The sequence below is a fragment of the Mangifera indica genome, chromosome 3 (assembly GCF_011075055.1).
Source record: "Mangifera indica cultivar Alphonso chromosome 3, CATAS_Mindica_2.1, whole genome shotgun sequence".
Classification (NCBI taxonomy): Eukaryota; Viridiplantae; Streptophyta; class Magnoliopsida; order Sapindales; family Anacardiaceae; genus Mangifera; species Mangifera indica.
This window is the reverse complement of record NC_058139.1, coordinates 6,688,455-6,711,397: the sequence shown is the minus strand read 5'-3', so window position 1 is coordinate 6,711,397 and position 22,943 is coordinate 6,688,455. Positions and strand designations below refer to the sequence as shown.

Sequence of the window (22,943 nt, the reverse complement as noted above, 5' to 3'; positions counted from 1 at the left end):
GAAATTATTCTCTAATTTCTTTCAACTTATTTCTCAAGAGTCACATCACACGTGAATTATTGACAATTATTATATGTGAAAATGAACCAAACATGAAGGTGATAAACAAAAGTTAATTATCTTCTCTTATCGAATGAATATGATATTTGAAAAGAATAATATTATATATAAAAAATTTTAAATATATGATTAAGTGCACAAATAATATGATATCAAATAATTAAATATTATTTTATTTTTAATTTAAAATTATCTAATTATATAATATTAAATTATTTATATACTAAAAATATATAAACATAATTTTATTGATTTGAAAGATCTAAAAATTACAAAAATAAATGCAAATTTTGTTTGATGGTTCATGATGACAGAACAACACCAATGAAGTGACCCTGTAACAATTCAAATTTCATATTTTTGTTATTTGAAGATAAGATTAGCAAGATTGGAAATGATTTCACTTTCAAAAAATCAAGTTAGTCATATGTAATCTAATTTAAATTTAGTAAATAAACTTAGATTCTCTCTTAATGTTAAATCTCCATGATATCCTCAAGATCTTGTGAGATATTGTGAATATAAAGATAAACCCAAAAATTTAAAACTTTGTGTATACCAAAATGTCAATGAAATGACCCAATAACCACTCAAATTTCATAATTTAGGTATTTGATGACATTGAAAACTTTGAAAAAAAGCCAAATGGAGAGGATCCTAACCACTCTAAATTTCTTTGGATTGTACCATGACTTGATCAATTTCCCACGTGGAGAGAGAGGGTTGATGTCTATTTTTGACATGGCATGCGTCATTTGGCCCAATCACAACAACTAATTCTTGTATTTTCTTTCTTGTGAAGTTCCATCACTTAGGCAGGCAAATTCACATGCTAGATATATCCCTTTTGCCTAACTCATCAAATTATGTGTATTTATTTTCAGCATAAAAATAAATATATATTTAATATATATTATTATATTATTAATTAATTTTAAAGTAAAAATAAAATAATATTTAATTATATAATGACATATATAAATATATGTGTATTTATATACTCAAAATAGATACATATAATATTACTTTTGCCTAATAATGTGAAATTGTCATAAAATTTCATAGAACAAGATCTTCAATATTGTACTACTTAAATTTCATGTCTCCTTTGCCTTGTGACAAAAGCGTTCAAATTAATTATGAATTCTAGTAGGATAAGCATGCCCTGTGAAAAGTTTCATATTTATTTATTTTTTCAACTCTCTCTCTCTCTCAAATACTATTACAATAAAGTTATATACATATATAATATATGTAGATGATTATATATCATCATATAATTGAATAATTTTAAATTAAAAATAAAATAATATTTAATTATACGATAATATATCATCATTTATATATATAATAATTTTTATAAAATTATATGATAATACAATATTTAATAATATTAACCCTTAAGTTTTGATTAATTATTGGGATTGTTTTGAAATTTTTGAAATAACAAAAATTCTTACGTAATAAAATTTTAAGGATATTAATTAAAATAACAAAATTTTAAGGGTTTTTAAGAAAAATAACTGTCCTTCATATTTTCTGTTCTATGTAGCCAATGGAGGTGGTGGGGGATTGGATAGGCTCAAAGCTTGGTTTAGATTTTTTTTTTTAAATTTTATTCAATTTTTATTTTTTAACTCGGCCCACAAATGACGTGATTTGTTACTGTAATACACTGTGTCATATTCAGGCTTAGAAACCAAACCCACAAGTCAATTCGACTCGACTAACTGCTGTAGCAAACCAAAAAAATGAATTGGGTGCATCCAAAGAACTTCTAGACCATTTGGATTTGTGTGATATAATATATATATATATATATATATATATATATATATATATATATGTATGTATAAAATTTTATTAATTATCAATAAATATATATTATTTATTTATAATTAATAAAATAATAATAAAAATTTAAAAATCATAAATAAACTTTGTGTTATCTAATCATCGTAAACCCTCCAACAGGATTTAATCAAAAGGTTCTTATAAAAATGCAAACCAAACTCCACATCACAATATTTCTCATTCACATAAACCTAGTGATGTTGGGGGTGGGGCCCTACTCTCATCTCATTAACCAAATTTATGACCGGACGATGATCATGTTCAACACAACTCAGTACTCACGCGTGCACATGAACAGTTATCACGTACGTCGCTCTCATGGGCCTTCAAATTATAGGGCGCACCACCCCTGGAGCTTTGTTCTCCTACTATCCACACATTCTATGACGTGCAGCCCTTTCTCATGCTTTAAGAATATATATATATATATATATATATATATATACTACAACTTCTTTTTCCATTTTTCTTTTTCATTTTTATATTTAAGAATTTTTTTAATAATCTAAGTGCATTTTTTAAAAAAGAAGTCAAGCACATCTGTATATGAATATTTTTTATTTTTGAATGAATAATTTATGAAATTTTTATGAACACAAAATCCAAATCCTTTTTATTTTTTTAATCAAATGGTTGTGATAATTAATTTACATCTCAGTCGAAGTTGTGATAATTATTTTTTAATCAGATGAAGTTCTTCATCTTGTCGAAGTTGTTGGCTATCTCCCCCTTCTATTTGGCTAAAGGTGAAGACAATAACGATCACGATTGTCATCGTTAAAATTTGCAACGGATTTTTAGGAGGGGAGTTTACTTTTTAAAGTTGAGGTTGGTGGTGAATTACGAGTTTTTAAAATTTAAGAGAAAAAAGAGATAAAATTATATATATTTTAATATTATTAATAAAATAATAATTTTATCTTTAGTTTTAACAAAAAATTTTAATTATAATTGGTTTATAGTGAGACTTTGGGTTTTTTGAATCCCGTAAATGTAAGTTTAAAAATGTATTAAAACTTGGGTGAGAAATAGTCCTTTGGCCAAATAATAATAATAATAAACTTAATTTAGTATCCACTTTTCAAAAAAAAGTTAAAATATCACATGAAGATATATGTATGTTTTCTCGTTATCAAGGACCTGTATACATTTTCTTTTTAAAAATATTTTATATATTTAGTTTAGATACATAAATATGTATATACTTATGTGTTATTATACGATTAAATATTAATTTATCTTAAATTCATAATCACTCAATCATATAATAATATATATAAGTATGTACATATTTATACATCTGAAATAAATATATATTGTTTTATTTTTTTTAAATCATTTAAAATATAAAAAAAACTATTTTATTTTGCAAAAAAATGCTGTAAATAATAAAGTTTTAATTGAATAGGGCATGGCAGGCCTTCCCTCCAAATTAGAAAATGTCAGATACAAACATTATTAATTATTTTGATGGGAACTAAAATAACACCATATGGATAAAACTTTCTTAAAAAGGATAATTTCAAATCTTGTATTATTAAACCATCACTTTCCCAATAAAGAAACATATGTTATGACATAAACATCAAATGAATAATACTTAAGCATGCGTATCTAAATTATTAGATTATCATTCAAGTTAAAATTATTTTTATCAAATCTATAGTGATCTGTCACGCTGCAAACTCCGTTGTCTATATTTTAATTTTCTCAAAGTTATTTTAGTATAATGATGAAATGAATTTTAATTCTTTAATCATAATCTGTAATTTTAATTAAATTAAAACTATGCTTAAACAATATTTAATTTATCTATGGATACATATTTAATCTAATAAAATGAGCTTAATGATATTTAATTGTTTATTATTTTTATATCTTTTTTTTTTAAAGAAAATTACATTCCAAAACAAAATACAAGGCTAAAGTAGGGATAACAACAGGGAAGAGGGATTAGGGGATCTCGATCCATGTCTCCATTAGAGGGTTGACAAAGATTCTTTATTCCTTTTTCACAAAGAAAAATCTTCTCTTTATTCTCATGAAAAAAAATTCTCTCTTCGTACCAGCGAAAAAAATTAGGTAAAATTAAAACAAATTCTCTATTTCAAATATCATAAATATCATATATTATCTACTTTAATATGCATAACAAAACCTTAAATAAATTTGAAAAACATAAATAATATAAAATTGTAAAGATATATTAGTATTTTAAGTAAATATATTAATATAAAATGATGATGAGAGAGAAAGGGATGGAGATAGGGTCGGAACAGGAGACATGTATCCAATCCTCAATTGCAAAAATTTCTTTCACCCTCATCCTCTTATTTGTTTTTATTAAAAAATTTTTTTCCATTAGGACCACGATCTTTAATCTCATATCAAAATTATCATATTTATACTAAAGATGAATGCATCTTAAAATAACAAATTCTCCTAACATATAGTATTAATTTTAAAACATATATATTTAAAATAATTAAAAATGTATTAATAATAAAATATTATAGAGAGTTTAACTTAACGCACGATTTCAATCATGAACTTATTGTTTAGTAGCAATAAAAAATTATAACAACGGAAAAACCCATTAAATAAATAGAAAAAAAATATTAATTTTATCATCGTTATCCAATCAACTAAAAGTAACGATTTTCTTTTCGCCACTTTTCTCCATTAAATAAATAAACTAAATAATTTTTTTGGCCCTTTTTCATGCAATTCTGTCCTTTTTACTCAATTATTTAAACAAATTTCCTTAATTTAATATTATTACATAATTAATATTTTATAAAAGTCTATAAATAACCACCCGTGGTGGAGCTTTAAGCCAACCCAAAAAAAAAACAAGCAAGTATAGTTAATGTGCTTGTTCTCTTCAATGTAAACTCTGATGTTCCCTTTGAGTTTCTGTCTGTTCCTCTTCCCTTGTCAGAAAAAGCCCTCAAAACGGATACTTGTCGGAAGGATAGGGAGCTCAAAAACCTCTGAAAGTAAAGAGATGTTTGCAGGTGAAAATGGGTTGCAAGGAGACCCACGATTGAAGGCCATTAAAGAATCCATTAGGGTCGTTCCTCACTTCCCAAAACCAGGTCAATAAACACCATTTTCTTTTTTTAGTCGTTTTGAAACTGTTAGCATGAGTTGAAGGTTCTTGTTTTTCTATTTCTGGATGCTGAAGTTTTGTTTTTTTTGCTGGTTTTTTTCTTTGGTAGGAATAATGTTTCAAGATATAACTACACTGTTGCTTGATCACAAGGCGTTTAAGCACACTGTGGATATCTTTGTTGATCGTTATAGAAATATGGGCATCGATGTGGTGGCGGGTACTCTCTCTTTCTTTGTGTTTTTCTCATTTTTGTGTGTAGAAAACTCAAATATTTCAAGCACACAGGCACTGTTTTATTTGTTGTGGAGATTGGTGATTAGTGTTTGCTTTAGGTTGGCACTTTCTGTGGATCCAATTCGGGGTGGAGACATTAATATATATCATGTTTGTGGTTCTTCTCCTGTTTTTATCATTATGAAGTTGAAATTTCGTAATTTAGTGGATGAGATGGTTATTTATTTATAGAAGAGATTTTTTTTTTTTTCAAGCAATGAGTCAAAGGAGTTTTAGGCTCTTTCTTTATTTTAATTATTCCTGTTGCATTTGGGTTTGAACGAATAACATGTACTGAACTATTTTATTTTACTATATATAAATGGGTTCTTCCTCAGAAGAAGTCATACTGTTTAGATTTTTTTATCTGGCACATTGTTTAGTTGATCTATTTAAACTTCTATTTAACTGTTATTTGCTCTCTAATTCAGAAGTTGAACGTAATTTGGGTTCAATTGAAGTGGTATTAGAACCTCACTGGGTTGATCTTCGGGCTTTGGCTCTGTCAGGGGTGGTTTTTTCAATCAAAATTTAATGTCCTTGACTTGACTCATCTTCATTGAGTTCGAAAAAATTTTCATTGTAGTTATTTTCAAATTAGTGAAACTTTGAAAAAGTCATCTTGAACTATCAGAAGAGATGAAAATTGGCTTTGTTGAAATCATGTTTCTTGTGTTACTGTCTTTGACTGTAATTTGCTTGAGTTAAGCATATCATTGACAATAATTTTAGTTTGTTGTTTGTATTGTTTCTCAACATGGAGAAAGAAACATTTGCCTTTTTGATCTATTTGCATTATTTGTTGTGGCTGCTTGAAAAATCAAATTACATTCCAGGAGTAGAGGCGAGAGGATTTGTATTTGGCCCTCCAATTGCCTTGGCTATAGGTGCTAAATTTGTTCCTCTACGTAAACCTCGAAAGTTGCCAGGTATGCTGTTCTATGTGGGTACTCGTACTAGTTTAGTGTAAAATTTATCTGGTCTGTCTTGATTAATTGGTTACCTTATTGGCTGTTATCTCATGGCATTTTTTGCTTTAATTTACTGATGAGGATAAACTCTATAATTTCATTGCTATTATTAGTTGTGGAAAAGGATAATAAGATCAGAGAGGCAAAATATATTAATTTCTTTGAGAAAATCTATTATTTTGTTTCTAAGTGAACCTTCTAAAAGAATTGAATGAAATCCTTTTGTAGGAGAAGTCATCTCCGAAGCATACACACTGGAATATGGAACAGATTGTTTAGAGATACATGTTGGGGCCGTTCAAACTGGTGAACGAGTTATAGTCATTGATGATGTGGTGGCTACAGGCGGTACACTTTGTGCAGCAATAAGACTATTAGGTGAGGTCTAAAGATCAATATGAGTTTTTTTTTTTTTTTTTTATGTTTCATCATAATACTTTCTCTGGCCTCATAACTGAAAATTTTGCAAATCACAATTGCTGTTAATTAGAACGAGTTGGAGCTGAAGTAGTTGAATGTGCATGCGTTATTGGGTTGCGTGAGATTCAGGTAATGATTACTCAATTTTAATACGTATATCTTCTCAGCTACTAAATCACATAACTGATTTCAATTCTCTGTTAAAAAATTTTGGCACTATAATGCCGAGGCTGTACTATATACCCTGACTAATGTTGGTTTTGATTTCATTAATGTTCTTCATTAACAGCATCTCTTTGTGTAACTTACTTAAATGCCAGGGACAAAACAGGCTAAATGGAACGCCCTTGTATATGCTTATTGAGCCACGCCAGTAAACCAAGACTGTAAACATGGAGGAAGAGTGTACACGAGACTTTGTTAACTTGCTCTTAAAATCGATGTATTAGAGAAAGTCCTTATTGATTTTTTTCTGCGTAAGCCATCCCCATCCGTAGATATGAAATTTCACTGTATATCTAGATTTCCTTAGTACATGAATAATAATGCTTACAATTCTGGAAATGGTACACTGCCTTCCTTGGTTCTCTTTTAGCTTTTCTTTGCAAAATGCACGGTTCAATTGGGAGCGACTTTTTATGTGACAAAAACATACATGGTTCCACTAAAATTAGCTTTAAAATGAGAAATAGTTGGATGAAAAGGTCTGATGCTGATGAGCAATCAGTAAAAGTATCCAGAGTTCAAATTATCAGAAGTTGATTCCCCTCTGCAGGATAGATTCGATAATATAATTTGCCCCTGATATAATATGTCAATTAAACGAAACGTGGAAGAAGATTGTTGATGAAACATAAATGCATAAAGACAGAATTTTCTGCAGTTCTTTACTTGGCTACTTTGTGCTATGGTGTTAGGTTGTGCCACAGTCATTAATCAAACTTTGAAGTGTCATAGGTCAAGATGGCGTTACAATGGAGAAGCAATATTATTTCCAGACAAACAGATTCAGATTACCAGAAGAAACATATAAACATGAAAATAATTTACTATTATATATGAACAAGTTTGACAGAAGAATTTACAGCAATAAAAAATATGACTCTCTAATTCAAACATTCTTTAAAATAATCATAGGTACAACCATAGGTCGAATGACTCGCATGGGGCCTGCAAAGAGCAAGAATCATTGGTCGAGAATAGCAAGAAACATTCTAAATTTCGTGTTGAATTTTTTTATAGTATATTTTGTATTTTTAATTATGAGATATCTGTTTACTTCAGTTATAATAAATAGAAAACACAAACCCCTAAACACTAAAACTTTATACCCTCAAACCTTAGTTTCTCCAAGGATAAACCTTCTCTAATATAAATTGTAAATCAATTCATCAATTCATATGATTATCAATAAAAACTCGGATTTAAGTATTTTTCTATGGATTGTTTTGTAAAGTCTACGTAGAATTTTTGTTTTTTTTTTTTAATCTTATTAAATGATATCAACACTTATCGTCATTATGAACGAAATTACAAACGTAATTTTAGTTATTCTATATCAAGTGGTATCCAAATACAAGTTTAACACTTGTCATGCCAAAAAATCAAAAAAAAAAAAAAAAGCACAAATTGCTTTAGCTTCATAATAGAGGCATAAACTCAAATATTTACATTAAAGAAACCTCTCAACGATAATCAAATCAGAACTTAGACACAAATGGAAATCAAATAGACAATTCCAACTTTCAGGGTTTTTTTTTTTTTTTTTCAAATGCATTGATGTGAAAATTTGACCAATGAGAAGTATGCAAAATTAGAGTTAAGAGGTGTGACATTACGCAAGGGATGATGGTGGCTGGAATCAAGACAATATTTTTAAAGTTGTTCCATCCACCGCTTGGAATGCAATGTGATAAAATGTACATGAATACAAAAGTTGCCCATTCCCTTTAAACAATCCTCTTGTTACGTAATAAAACCACAGATACTGTAATATGGCTAAAAGACTTGTTCCCACACGAGAGATTAAGACATGATGAAATCCCAAATTCTGTTAATATTTGTCATATAATATGATTTGTTTTTTCATTTCTTCTGAACGATTCCATCGAAATGACTTTTGTACCCTAGATTTCAATTGATTTACGTAATTTAGTTCTTTGGACCGTTTGACGCTTGAATCATTGGATATTTCTCTTTAAAAATAGAAAAAAGTCACCGGTTTAAGTTGTCAATTAAGCTACAAGTACAAATACAAACCTCCGCAAAAAAGAAAGAACCAAAACCTCTACAGAACGAAACGAACCGTTTTGATTCAAGTTTATATTTCCTCGTTAATTTATCCATAAGTCAATCCGTCGAAGCTTCTCGGTAGTCGAAACTGACCCATGGCAGCCGCTGTTTGTGGAAGTAAAAGATCGTTCTTCGAAGATATTACTGCTTCGCCTCCCATTTCCAAACGGCTCCGCTGTGGCTCTGCTTCTCCGACTAAGCTCTCTCCGCCGCTGGAAACGCTCCTCGATCAGCTTCGAGCGGTTTTTCCTCAAATGGATCCTCAGGTGGTACTCTTTTGGATTTCTTGGCATGTACGGATAGGCTTAGAGATATTAGAATCTTTTTGTGAGTCGTATAATTCGAAATCGATGCATAAGACTAATTAACGGAATTATTTATTTATTTTATTTATGGTTTGATATGTATTGTGTTTCTTTAAAGTGGATAAAGAGAGGCATTTGTATGTGTGGAATGGTGTATATATTTGTCTGTGTCGTTAAGTTAATGATTGGATTGGATGGTGAGGGAATGAGGAAAATTATTGAGAGTTTGAGTTATTATCATGTTTATTTTTTTGGGAAATAACAATAATAGTGTATTGTTGTGAAATTAGTTAATTGAAATTGTTACAATAGGATTATTTAATAGAATTTTATTATATATGTATGTAAGTATTTTTGTGCAAGGATTGGTATGATAGTTTGATGCTCAAGTTTTGTGTTTTAATTATGATGTGTACAATGGGTATTTTGTATTGTATATAAATCTACTAATTTGTTGATAAGACAGTAAATTAATGGTTGGATTGGATGGTGAAGAAACTGAGGAAAAGAAATTGTAATTCGTTGTGTGGTGTATGTGATTTGATGTAGTTTAGGTTGATGGATTGATTAATACAATTGCTTTTGTTAGTATCATGGATTGTTTGTCTGCCAAAGTATGGTCTTTATCACCTCTTTCTTTTAGAGGATTTCTTAAAAGAAGGGTAATTGTGCAGTAAAAGACTGATTTACTTGAGTTTATACAACTTTACGTCCATCTATGTGCGCATATTTTTATTGATATTATCTTGCAGCTTCTAGAAAGGGTGCTGGAAGAATGTGACAATGATTTAGATTTTGCAATCAAGAAGTTGAATGAGTTTTGTCTAGGAACAACTGAGGAGAAGTTGGACTCTGTGGAAGAATTAAATGCTAGTGCTAATCAAGGCATGTGGCTACTTCTATCATATTCAAATCTATTGGTCGAGAGACAGTTTGTCTCTGTTTACATATTTTATCCTCATTCATTTAATCCTCTTAAGTTATATAATTAGTTTATGAGTATTGTTGAGCGTTTTACGAATATTTAGTCTTATTTTTGTTATCTTCATTGTTGTGTATGCTTGAAATTAACTCTTGTTCCTTTCGTCAGTGGAAGCCTGCTGATGATGTTACATGTTAGCCATTAGTTATATGACAACACATTCTTGTTCCATTGCTTGTTACCTAACTCTGTGTTTCTGATGACCATGCATTGTATGGTATTCATTACTTTCACATTAGTTTTGATAGATTCATGTTTTTGGGTTGCATATTTAACTAAGTATATTATCTATGATACTTTAGCTATCTCACTTATGTTCTTGTGCATTAGTTTGTGTAGAGAAAACGGTTTATCTTCTTTTTTTTTTTTTTTTTGGTTCTGTTCCTTAATTGGATCAACTTTTTTGGTTATATTTGAATGTGAGGTGAATTATGTCTTTTCTTCACAAATCATGGGTTTCAACGTGTTATTGGTCCTGCTCAATTTCAGTGATGTCCTGGTATGAGGAAGTGTTCCTTTCAATATATTTTTTTTAAACCGAGCTACAGTTATGCCTTACAATGGAGGACATAATTACACGTCAAACTTTTTAGTCAGAAGATTCTTCTGTGTGTCTTCTTGAATCTGATCTTATAGTTCTTGATGTCTCAAGGAGAAAAAAAGGGACTTACATCTTTCAAAATTGGCAGGTAAAACTGCCATGGATGAAAATGCTACTGCTTCTGACTGTCCATCAGAGCCAAACAAGCTTCCAGTTGATGGTGCAGAGTGGGTGGACTTGTTTGTGACAGAAATGATGAGTGCTACTAATATGGATGATGCCAAAGCCCGTGCCTCAAGACTGCTGGAGATTTTAGAGAAATCCATCATGACGCATACTGCTGATGAGGCATCTCGAAGTTTTCTGAAGGTTGGTATCTGTTTCATAATTAATCTAGATGACTTTCATTTTCTTTGCTGTTTGGGGCTGATGGTGAAGTTTCACTGGGTTTCCTGGAGACAAAGTTGGTGAAAGTCCATGAATACTGTGACATCTGAACTGTATCATATGTGATAAAATACTGTGTGTGAAGCTCTGGCCGTTAGCATAGATGTTTTGTAGTGGTGAAAGCACTTGTAATGAGGTTGTGCTTTTTCTGTGAGGCTGTTGTATATTGTGTGCTTTAGTGGCATATGCATTTGTATATACTTATTATTTTATGATCTTTCATTTGTCAGGAAAATATGATGCTGAAGGAACAAATTGAAATATTGATCAGAGAGAATGCTGTACTCAAACGTGCTGTGGCTATTCAACATGAACGTCAGAAAGAGTATGCTGGTAAAAACCAAGAGTTGCAACATTTGAAACAATTGGTCTCTCAGTATCATGAACAATTGAGAACTCTGGAGGTAAACAACTATGCATTGACAATGGACTTGAGACAGGCTCAGCAGTGCAGCTCCATACCTGGACGATTCCACCCGGACATCTTCTAATAAAAAGTAAGACTAGAGAAATGGAAGTTCAGTCTATTGCAATAGCACCATGACAAGTGAACTACAATGTCTTATGATTTTATATTGTCTTGGTCATAGATGCTGTCTTCTTTACTGTCTCCCAGTTCAATATACATGCTGTGGCACAGAAAATGTGTTAATCAATTTCCAGTTTACTAAAAAACTTCCAAAAGTTGAAAAATCAGTTTTGTTGGAGTTATTTGATTATCATGTTGAGTCCGTCTACAAATTTGGGATTTGTTATTTTCTGTTGGCTAATCTATTTGTGCCTTGTCTTGCATGTACTTTTATCTTATATGAAATGCCAAATGGGGATAATTCGTGGTAAGCTGCTTATTGTTGCTTCGCTTTTGTGTTTTTTTTTTTCATCTTATCATTTCTTTTATTTGATGTTTATGATGTGGTGACGGCACTTTAGTTGTTTACCCGGGTGCTCGGTATTGATATTAGAAAGATGGAAGATTAAAAATCTTTGAATATTAATTTGAAATGTGTTGTATAAGATAAGAATTAATATTTGTTCATAATGTTATTACAAGGAAATAGCCAATGATGTCTATATGAGTTGAATAACATTATTTAACATTTATGGCGATCCATGCGAGCTGAACAAGTTTTGTACTGGTATTATTAAACTATATAATTTTGTGTATAATCACTAATGTGTTATTGTATGATTTGATAGTTAAAAGTTAAAAATAAAATAATAGATAATCATATAACGATATATCGTTGTTTGTATATAAAGTTATGCAAATAGTTTTATTATGTTTTTTAGTAATGCTCCCCATTTTGGGTATACGAAAAGTAATGTTATATGTATAGATAATAATATGTTATCATATGATTGAATAGTTTTAAATTATAGATAAAATAATATTTTATTACATAGTGATATATCAATATTTGTATATAAAATTATACATATTATTTGTATATTTAGTTTTATTGATATACAAATAGATGTATATTTATATGCATCTTGATATATTCAAATATTATTTTATTATTTATTCAAAATTATCCAATATAATTAAATATTATTTTATTAATTTAAAATTATCTAATATTTAATACAAGTTTATCGCATAAACAAAAATTATTTCATTCTAAATTTAAAATTTTCTTTTAATACTCTACTGTTTTTCTCCCTGCAAGCAGAATAGAACTTGGTATCATTTAAAACGTGTAGTATATGTTATATATGTGCGTGTGAAAATCATGCCATGCCACTCATCTTTTGCCCCCTCTTCCCCGTCCATATAAAACCCCGACAACATTAATTTTTAATTTTCTTCTTTTTCTTCGATCTCTTCTCTAAACCAAATTATATCGAAACAATCTGCTTTTAGACAATTCATCAGAAAACTTTAATTAAGCTTCTTTCATTTCAATGGCTACTGCTACGACTACTCTTTCACTTTACCCTTCTTCTTCTTCCTCTTTCAACTTCTCCCATTCTAACCATTCGGTTCCTTCTTCCTCTTCTTCGTGTTTCTTCAATGCTGGGACCCACCTTTGGGCCCACAAGAACTTTGCAACTATTGCTTTAAGTTCTTCTTCTTCTTCTTCGTTTCAATTTGGTGGTTCGAAGTTCAATAATGCAAGGTGCTCCGTGCCCCGTTTTGGCCAATTTGTGGTGGCTGCTTCTGGTGATTACTATACCACTCTTGGGATTCCGAAGTCTGCCGGTAGCAAAGAAATTAAAGCGGCTTATCGGAAACTAGCTCGTCAGGTACTTGATTAAATTGTTTTGTTTTGTTTTTTTTTCTTATTGGTTGGCTTGTCTGGTTGCTGCAAAATGGGAGGAAAGGAGCGGGTTTTGAACGGAATGCAATACGTTTAGTGTATGTGTAATTTTTTCAATCTTCCTTATTGGTGATATGTTTTGTTGCTGAGAAAATTAGGATAAGGGGATGAAAAGCGATGAAGTTTTAGAAAGTTTGTAGTAGATAGTTGAAGAACATTTGAAGTGGTTATTACATTCTAAATAAACATAGTGATTTTTTAGGTATTAGTTTAGTGTTATTTGAGTGCTTTCTAAGTAACTAGACAGAAAGAAAATGAACATAGGAAACTTTCGGTAAGCATTCTAAGAAAAGTTAAGATAAAGGTCAACTGGCTTTATAATTTATCCTAAAACTATTGTGATAAATCTGTATTCTTTCTGTTTTCATTTTGTTTTCACCGTCCTTCTTGAATCAAACTTAACTTGACAAAAAGGTGATCATCCTTTGTTTGGTTGCCTGTCTTTATTGTTTCATTTTTTTCAAATCTTTAGTCGTTATAGGAGAGCTTTGGGATTTTGCATTGCAAAAAGTGTGCGGTGGTGGAACTTTATTTGATTAATTGGATTAACTAAGGACCTGGTTTTGAAATTTTGCAAATTGAAGTGTTTGGCATTCTTTGTGTTAATGGCATTATTTAGGAACAGTGTGAAATGGAATAACAATGGTGTTTCTATTTGTGGTTTTAAGAAATTTGGTGCTAAGTCTTTTTACTTTTCTCAGAGAAACAAAAGGATTTTTTTATTAGTATTGTTTATCTTGGCTTTCTTAATTTTTCTATTTGTGCAGATAGATAGTTAGCTCAACATTGTATATTGACAAGGGGTGTTCATACACCTTATGAGCTTGTGATTATCTGAGAGCATATAATTTAGATTCTCTACAAGAATACTATTTTGCAATTAGATGAATGTATCCCACACTTTATGTGTCATAAAGACAAGATTAGAGTTAGACTAGAGCCGAGCTAGCTCGGGTTTGAATGTCGGCTTGACTTGAGTTTGTATGGATTGAGTTTGAGTCGAGTTTGAACCAAAGTTCTAGGCTTGGCTAGTAATTTAGTTCAACTCCAGTTGGAGAGTGTTTGACTTAGTTTAACTCGCGAACCAATCATTACTTAAATTAGTTTGAGCTCGACTTGTAGCTCCAATCAAGTTGAGTAGAACAATTGTCGAAATGATGTCATTATGATTATTATGAACACTTAAAATAATGTTGTTTTAATTATTATAAAAATAACATCGTTTTAAGTGTTAAAACTTGAGCCAATTCAATGACCCTTCCTATTATCCAAGCTTTGAGCTTCAAACTTCCCCATTAAGCCGAGCTCAAGCTTCCTTTCAATAGAATCAATACAACTTGACGAATATAAGCCAAGCTTGAGCCGTCCTATTATCCATTTGAGCTGAACTCAAGCTAGCCTTTGTTCAGGCTTGGCTTAGCTTGTAGCCAGACCTAGACAAGATTGATGCTGTGGTCTATCTAGTGCTTTTTGCTTTATCTAATCTGCTACAATTCTTGTTCAAATTGTTTCTTTCATTGACATACTTTGTCAGAGGAGCAGATTGTGGTTCTCACTTGATATATGCCAATAATCTTTTAAAATCAATAAAACTAGCAGTACAATTTATTTCATTTTTCATTTTTTCCTCATTGTCCTAACTTCTTACTTTATATGTTAATTTCAAGTACCACCCTGATGTCAACAAGAAGCCAGGAGCTACAGAGAAATTTAAAGAAATTAGTGCTGCCTATGAGGTAAGTATAACAATTTCAAATCAATATTTTGCTAGAAAATGTTTGCATGGATGTTTGATATCTAAAACAACATGATTGTGAAATCTTTACAATGTAAGCAGATGTATGGTTTAGGTGGTTGGTTCTAATTATTCAGGTCAAGGAAGATGGCTTTTGTACTGTTTATATTCTAAGTGACTGTTCTGCAATCTTTTTTTGTTGAAGACTTCCTTTGGCTTAGATTTGAGTATACTTCTTATCTTCTCCATCCTACTTCACCAATATCTTTTTCCCTTTTTCCTTTCTTGAAAATTTTAGTTGAGGATTTAACTCTTGCAGCTGTATGTTCATTAAATAATTGTTGGAAACTTGTCTTGGAATCACCCTATATTTAATATTTAGCTGTGCAAATGAAACCTAATACTGGATTTTTGGGCTTTAGAGGATGAATTTTTAGTTACTCGGAATTCAGGTTTCCAGAAGTTGAAAACTAGCTGCTGACCTGAGTGTCTAGGATAGTCTAATTAACAGTCCTATAATTTCCTTTGTTGATATATATGATGCTATTGTTATGCTTCTTCAGTTTTGAGTTAATCAAGTTCTTTTCTTCTTCCTGCTGGTGTTAGGATTCAAGGATAGGTATTGATTAGTATGACTTCTCTTGAATACTCATGCAGACATAAAATAGGATGGAATGTAGCTTTAACTAAAGTGATATAAATTGAACCCCACTCATTTCCTAAAAAAACCCCTAGTTCTCTTTATGTTGATGATGCTGTCATTAAAATATATTAATTGAGATTCTTTGTAACTATTTGCTGCACAACACTAGGGTTCTTATTACTCAATACTCTGTGAAAACTGTAGAGTTCATTACTCATGTTGGATGGAAATTATTTGAATTTTATATCTAGAAAACTAGTTTTTCTATTCTGTGATGATGCCTCTAATCTGCAGGTTCTTTTATTTGTTTGATTTTTATTGTCCATTTCCTAATATGGTGCTATTAAGTTCATTCTTGATAGTTCCTTGTAAAACAAAGAAACTTCCACTTAACTGATTCTGGACAAAATATTTAATTAAAATAAGTCATTATTCTTCAGCAATATCAGCATTAAAAATTTCTGATAAAACTGCTTGAATACAAACAAATGAATCTGTTTAGTAGACTTATTTTACACACAGAGAACAGATAATAGCCTTTATTCTCTCCTCACTGCTAATAAGGACCATGGATGAAGAACAGAGCTTAATTTACCCCACCACATTACCTCTATCATTTTCTATTTGCAATTTTATCCAAATTTAAATTAAAGTGGGAAAATTTTGGGGTTTATATATTATCACTCTTCAACAATTATTATTAATGCGGAAAGTAATTGAAATTTATACCTTTGTTTTATGAGACCATGCTGAAGTCTCGTCAAATTGGGGGGATGAGAAATTTTGATGGACTAGGTTTTGGATTGATGATAAAATGCATGTAAACTGTTTGGAGCTTTATGAAACTTCTTCTAGATTCTTCTTGGAGTGTAATTTCTTTTAAATTTTTGCCTTTAATATATTGTCTTTTAAATTCTGAAGTACAACACTGTCAGGTGCTATCAGATGATAAAAAGAGGACTATGTACGATCAATATGGTGAAGCTGGAGTAAAAAGTACAGTAGGTGGAGCATCAAGTGCTTATAGGGTAATGTTTCTACTTGCATAGTCATTTTTCTATCTAGCAAAGTTGAGAAAAGGTGCTTTATCATTAAATATAAATGAAGTATCTTGTTCATCTATCGCAGCATCAGGTGACATAGGATATGTATTTGTGGAGTTTATTTTTGGCATGGTAGCCTAACAATAAAGCTTATTTATGAAGATTTGCTACTTCTATGACTTTCATGGCATACTGTATTACCAAAGATTGCCTGATGCCATATTTTCTGTGACACTGGTCTACTTTTATATGTTGGAGCCATCTTTCATGTTCATTTTTCTGTTCAAGGAATTTACTGGCTGAAGTTGTAGAGCTCTGCCTTATGTTTAGCTGTTGAACAGGCTTGTATACTATCATTTTACACTTGAGTTTGCTTGTTTCTAAATATGTTCTTTGTGTGTGTGTGTGTGTTTTTAATTGGTTAATTTCTTCTGAAAATCTTGTTCTTGATCAAGACGAGAAGTAGTGTTGTTGGTAATGATAAAATTGTTAACAGCTGGAAATTATAACTTTTGCATGATTTTGGGAGATCTGATATGTTTCTCTGAATTTCAGAACTTTCAAATGTGAAAAGAGGGAACAGTTTTTTTTTCCTTGGTAGTCTACAAAAATTGTTTGAATGACCTATGTTTTATGAGCACTGATGCCACTTATCTTGGTGGCACTTACAATTTATTGCATGGTTTGGATATTAAATTTACATGCTTCTTCTTTCCCCTGCCCACAGAGTAAACCTTTAGATCTTTTTGAGGCATTCTTTGGGCCAAGTATGGGTGGTTTTCCTGGGATGTACCAAACTGGATTCAGAACACGCCGACGTAGTACTGTTACCAAGGGTGAAGATATAAGGTGATTCAAGTTATTGTTTTCATATTACTGTCTGCTGCTTGATTTTCAATTTATATTCGCAGACTGCTGCAAAATTTTTAACTCTATTATGTGTTTCATATGTAATAATCCATTATCTGCAAAGATGGAAAAAGGATTGTTTCAACTAATTACTACTTCACAAGATTGTTGATGTAAACATGTCAGATATTCAAATATACCTGTAGAGAGTGGCCTTTTGTGGTGGTATAACTTAAGCTGCATGTTGATAAAGAAAACTGCATCAACAATCTCTTTGACCAGACTGCATCTACAGCCTACACTTTATATAAAGATGATGTGTTATTATGTAACAACTATAACTGCCAGTTACACTTTATATCTTCTTCTTCTGATTAATTTGGAAAATATTTGCTTTTTGTCATGTTGAATAGTTCTGAAATTCGATACTGGCATTATTTTTAGATCTTTTGGATACTTACATATGACTTGATACACTGTGTTTCAGATATGACATTACACTGGAATTCTCTGAGTCTATATTTGGATCTGAAAAAGAATTTGAGCTTTCTCACTTGGAAACATGTGAAGTTTGTACTGGTACTGGTGCCAAGAATGGTTCCAAGATGAGGATCTGTGCAACTTGTGGTGGCAGGGGTCAAGTTATGAGAACTGAGCAGACACTGTTTGGCTTATTTTCTCAGGTATTTGGGCTAATTTTTCCTCTCGTAAACTTTGGACTCTTGCTTGTTGGACATTCTATTTGGGTTGATATTGAGACATAGGAAAATTATTTTGGACTCAAGTGATTTTTTCTGATAATACCCTTTCAGCATTTATACCTTCTGTTTATTTAAGGTGTTGAAAAATGCAGTCATCATGAAGTCATTCAGCTAATATGAGAATGCTATTTGAGATGGTTTCCTTTATATTGATGGTGTGTTCAACTATTGTGGTGTGATTTTGCTCAAAAGAAGATATATATTGTTGGGGGAAAAATAATGGACTAGGGAAAAGAAATTGTCCTCCCGGTCTTATCATGGTTGAGTTAGTGTAGGATAAGCATTTATCACTAACAGATATCAGGTCTTAGATATTGTATAATTCTGAATAAGTTCTACCAAGTTTTACATGTTTGGGTATGGTATCATTTATATATTATTTTCCTTCTGTTTCCATCACTATCAGATACTTCATCTTTGTCTGCCTTCAGCTTTCTGTTTATTTAGGTTTGTTCTTAGCATAGCCATCTATCTGCAACTGATAGGTTTCCGTGTGTTCAAATTGTGCTGGGGATGGTGAAGTAATTTCAGAATACTGTCAGAAGTGTTCCGGTGAAGGATGTATACGTATAAAGAAGAATATTAAAGTCAAAGTCCCTCCTGGAGTTAGCACAGGTAGCATCCTCAGGGTTGCTGGGGAGGGCGATGCCGGACCAAGGGGGTATGTATGTTAATTTTGCTGTTAATCTCTTTAAGCTTACCTTGTCCTTTGGTTTTTTATTTATAAATATTCAGCTTTTGCTTTTGTTACTTATGCAAGGTTGATTTTGACTGTTGATGCTTAGTGAGTGAATATGACAGACCTGCTTAATGAACTATATATTCTCTTCAAGTGAAACCATAATTTCATTGTACAATCTTTTTATGTTTTGCACTTCAGATTTCTTTTGTCCCATGAATTCAGTCTCAATCCACTTATAATGCAGCATCATTTGAAATTTACAAGTGTATGGAGTCCAACAAGCATAGAGATTTGGGGGATTTGCGATATTTGAAAGTTTAATCATTGCAGAATGTATACATGTAGTATGTACTGAAAATGTCATACTGATTTAATGGTCATGGACTGGTTGGTTCTCTGGTCTGCAGGGGCCCTCCAGGAGATCTTTATGTATATGTTGATGTTGAAGAGATTCTGGGTATCCAAAGAGATGGTATAGATCTTTGCTCAACAATATCTGTCAGTTATATTGATGCCATACTGGGAACTGTTCTTAAGGTAACAATTTATTTTCGTGAAGTCAGTATTACAAAATTTATTAAGGCTCAAGTCCTTGACTCTTTAGACTTTGTAAGCAATTCTTATATGTTTAAAGAATGCAAATCATTTTCTGCTAGTTCTAAATTTATAGACTTATTTAGCAGTTCAAACTATCCAGTCAATGACTTATTGCTTTATTTAGTTGACTTCAGTCATATTAAATCAGCCAATCTCGATTGAAGTAGATTGATTTCATATTTGCTGAAGTAGGGGATTTGGGAAAACATATTGCTGTAATAGTTGAAATAGACATTAATGGGGCCAGAAACTAGAGAAGTTTCAAATGTAACTGGATTGATGAATCATTAATTTGATATCAATGGTTTGTTTTTAATAGCAGTAATTGGACCCTCATTGTTAGCTTGGAAGGCTGGCAGTTATAGTTGATGTCATTCATCAATTTTAACACTTTTAATTCAAAACTGAGTATGAAACTTCCATTTCCTTCTGCTACTTTGTGGAAGATAGATAAATCATAGTACTTGGATTTTTTATCTCTTGCAATGATCCTGTTATCATTCCACTGGTCCTTTTGGGTTTATATAGGTGAAGACAGTTGAAGGGATTACAGATCTACAGATTCCACCTGGCACTCAACCTGGAGATCTGCTAGTCCTGGCAAAGAAAGGTGCACCTAAGCTGAACAAACCTTCTATCCGTGGTGACCACTTATTTACAATTAAAGTTACTATACCAGATCGTATAAGGTATGAATTATATTCTCCATTTCTTCTTTAATCATAACTGTAATACAGCTTGACTGTTCCAGTATTTGCTTAAACATCTAAATTTGGTATGCTGTTCCAATTTTTCTGTAGTTTATTCATTAGTTTTTTTTTTCCTCAATTCCTTAGCCTGGTCGTTGCATTAATTGTGCATTATTTGAAGTCAGTCTCCAAGTGCGTACTTAGTTTAGAATAGTGAAGTTTTTGTGCTTTTTAGTTCTGACTCCATCATGTGCTGATACTTTTAAATTTATGAATTATTAAAATATTTTCCTTAATTTAATTCCACTGATTTTATATATATTTGCAGTGCCAAAGAGCATGAGTTGCTTGAAGAACTTTCTGATCTAAGTAAAACAATGGGCTACCGGTCACCAACTGAGCCAGCCCGTAAGCAATTGTTTTATCAATTAAAGATGATTCTCATCATACGAATGAATTGTACTATTATTTCTTAATCATTTGTAGCTTGAGCGGCTGTCGCCATATGTTTCTGTTTTTTACAAGAATAACTAGACATCATATTTCTTTGCGTATGGACTGAAGTCAAAATGGAAGTAACATTCCCATTTTTCTCTGGTTTGAGTGAAGTAATTTCATTACTGATGTGAAAAATAAGTCCTAATTGTAATTCGACTATTTATCTGATTTATTATCTGATTTATTTTATCGGGATATTACTTTTATTTCTTATCCAAAAACAAGTAATGGGAATATGATTTTTGTTTCAGCCACCAAAAGTTCAGAAGAAAGTCAGTCAAGTACTGTTGCAGAGAAAAATGAAGAATCAGAAGAGCAGAATGACCCATGGAAGAGTTTAAAAGATTTGGCAGGGTAATATTTCATCTCCAGTTTTTAGCACTTAAATACTAATGCGATTGTATATTCTTTTATCCTGTTATTAGTATTATGCTACTTTTCCGTTTCAGCATCTGAATTTATGTACATGCATTTTACATGGTCTTTGTTTCATATTTGTTAATGAATGGATTGTTGAATTTTGCTTTAAGATGCTGGTATAGTTGTTTTTGCATCTTAATTGCATAAATGTAAGAAGAAACTTTTATAAAAATGAATAGTTGACCATTGGCCTCCTTCATTTATTTACAGATGAAAATTTTTTACATTCATATTTTTATGAGGGAAACATGCAGAAAACTTAGGCCACAGGATTGGAGTATGTATTGCTTACGCTTTGTAGGTTGGGCACAAATCAAATGGCTATGTTTCTGTAATCTTTTAATTACATCTTTCAAAAATGTTCACTATTAAGCTGGATACCACAGTCTGTGGTCTGTATTTTGATTTACTCAAGCTCTTCCATGAGATATCTTAGTGGCAATATTTTTAATCAGGTCTTGTTTTTCTCTCGACTACTTATTATGTGGTTCTTATGTTTGATTATTCAGATTGCTTCCTTTTGTCTTAGCTTTTGATCATTGGACTCATTAAATCTTAAAATATATAGATTTGCTCTCTTTTTGTGTACAATTATTTACTCTATTCAGCTAGTTTTTTAAATTGTGCAGTGAGATATCAGCTATTGGCAAGAATAAATTCTTTGATTGTCAATTTTTGTAGATGTTAATATCTTCTGACCTATCTGAAAGGCTCTTAAACTCCATCGTGAGACAGTGAGAGTACCATTGTGTGGCTTCTTGAACTCTGACTTGAAATTACCTTATGCAAACAACAGTACACAAGAAACTGAACCTTATTCTGATGATTCACTGATGCTTTGAAACATTTAATGAAATTATCAACTATATTTGCAAAACCTTGCTATTTGATTTAGAATGTAATTTTTTCTATCATAAAAATGCAACCTCTGTATAATGTTTCCCTTGTCTTATTTTCAATCTAGTTGCTGGTCTATTGATAAATCAGTGTATTGTATATCAATTACCTTCAATTTCTTTCTATTCTCAAATTGCCTTTGACCAAAGCAGAAAAAAAATGTGGATTTGCAGGTCTGTTGCTAATGGGGCCAGGAAGTGGCTCAAAGACAACCTCTAGCCTGTGTTTCACTAGTTGAAGTCTACACTTACTGATGCATGCTTTCTCATGCTATTTTTGACATTGATAATTTTCGTGAGGGACCACGAAATCATCTACTGAGACTGCTTTAGCTGAAATTTATCAGCACCGCAGTGGAGAAATGAAGTTACAGAGTACTGGATATTCTTTTATTTGATATAATATATAAAGATTTCTGTTCATCGGTTTTTCATATTATGGGCAGGCCAAAAGTGGCAACAGCCGATTTACCTAATGAACTTTTAAAGAGTGTACATTTACATTGTTTATGGAAGTTAAAGATAATTCCCGATTTACCATGCTCCCAT

The 22,943-nt window shown here is 31.3% G+C and overlaps 3 protein-coding genes across 5 annotated transcripts; all 3 read left to right on the top strand.

Annotated features, from left to right (window-relative positions):
* Positions 1 to 4,738: 4,738 nt before the first annotated feature.
* LOC123212316 (adenine phosphoribosyltransferase 5-like) lies at positions 4,739 to 7,287 on the top strand. 2 transcript variants are annotated; one of them, XM_044631416.1, is made up of 6 exons: positions 4,739 to 5,012; positions 5,136 to 5,246; positions 6,139 to 6,231; positions 6,502 to 6,651; positions 6,764 to 6,822; positions 7,014 to 7,287. In XM_044631416.1, the coding sequence occupies exons 1-6, from the start codon at positions 4,814 to 4,816 to the stop codon at positions 7,068 to 7,070; spliced, it is 669 nt and encodes a 222-aa protein (XP_044487351.1). In that variant the 5' UTR covers positions 4,739 to 4,813; the 3' UTR covers positions 7,071 to 7,287. The 2 variants fall into 2 exon arrangements, with proteins under 2 accessions (XP_044487351.1, XP_044487349.1); XM_044631414.1 differs by having other exon boundaries at positions 6,049 to 6,231.
* Positions 7,288 to 8,958: 1,671 nt separating this feature from the next.
* Positions 8,959 to 12,100, top strand: LOC123212315. The gene is made up of 4 exons (XM_044631413.1): positions 8,959 to 9,251; positions 10,043 to 10,175; positions 10,962 to 11,182; positions 11,491 to 12,100. Exons 1-4 carry the CDS (start codon positions 9,081 to 9,083, stop codon positions 11,749 to 11,751), a joined length of 786 nt encoding a protein of 261 aa, XP_044487348.1. The 5' UTR covers positions 8,959 to 9,080; the 3' UTR covers positions 11,752 to 12,100.
* Positions 12,101 to 12,919: 819 nt separating this feature from the next.
* On the top strand, positions 12,920 to 22,931 carry LOC123212314 (chaperone protein DnaJ-like). 2 transcript variants are annotated; one of them, XM_044631412.1, is made up of 11 exons: positions 12,920 to 13,507; positions 15,249 to 15,317; positions 16,895 to 16,987; positions 17,730 to 17,851; positions 18,339 to 18,534; positions 19,098 to 19,273; positions 19,702 to 19,831; positions 20,420 to 20,580; positions 20,909 to 20,988; positions 21,330 to 21,432; positions 21,709 to 22,562. In XM_044631412.1, the coding sequence occupies exons 1-11, from the start codon at positions 13,166 to 13,168 to the stop codon at positions 21,710 to 21,712; spliced, it is 1,476 nt and encodes a 491-aa protein (XP_044487347.1). In that variant the 5' UTR covers positions 12,920 to 13,165; the 3' UTR covers positions 21,713 to 22,562. The 2 variants fall into 2 exon arrangements, with proteins under 2 accessions (XP_044487347.1, XP_044487346.1); XM_044631411.1 differs by lacking the exon at positions 21,709 to 22,562 and adding an exon at positions 22,569 to 22,931 and having other exon boundaries at positions 12,922 to 13,507.
* Positions 22,932 to 22,943: the final 12 nt, after the last annotated feature.

What these genes read in the sequence shown, in the direction of transcription:
- LOC123212316 (XM_044631414.1), top strand. Translation starts at nt 4,814, where the DNA reads ATGTTCCCTTTGAGTTTCTGTCTGTTCCTCTTCCCTTGTCAGAAAAAG. An exon ending in TGCAGCAATAAGACTATTAG is followed by an intron (nt 6,652 to 6,763) that starts GTGAGGTCTAAA and finishes GCTGTTAATTAG; the next exon opens with AACGAGTTGGAGCTGAAGTA. An exon ending in TTGGGTTGCGTGAGATTCAG is followed by an intron (nt 6,823 to 7,013) that starts GTAATGATTACT and finishes CTTAAATGCCAG; the next exon opens with GGACAAAACAGGCTAAATGG.
- LOC123212315 (XM_044631413.1), top strand. Translation starts at nt 9,081, where the DNA reads ATGGCAGCCGCTGTTTGTGGAAGTAAAAGATCGTTCTTCGAAGATATT. An exon ending in AAATGCTAGTGCTAATCAAG is followed by an intron (nt 10,176 to 10,961) that starts GCATGTGGCTAC and finishes CAAAATTGGCAG; the next exon opens with GTAAAACTGCCATGGATGAA. An exon ending in CATCTCGAAGTTTTCTGAAG is followed by an intron (nt 11,183 to 11,490) that starts GTTGGTATCTGT and finishes TTCATTTGTCAG; the next exon opens with GAAAATATGATGCTGAAGGA.
- LOC123212314 (XM_044631411.1), top strand. Translation starts at nt 13,166, where the DNA reads ATGGCTACTGCTACGACTACTCTTTCACTTTACCCTTCTTCTTCTTCC. An exon ending in TGTTTGGCTTATTTTCTCAG is followed by an intron (nt 18,535 to 19,097) that starts GTATTTGGGCTA and finishes TGCAACTGATAG; the next exon opens with GTTTCCGTGTGTTCAAATTG. An exon ending in TACTGGGAACTGTTCTTAAG is followed by an intron (nt 19,832 to 20,419) that starts GTAACAATTTAT and finishes GGGTTTATATAG; the next exon opens with GTGAAGACAGTTGAAGGGAT.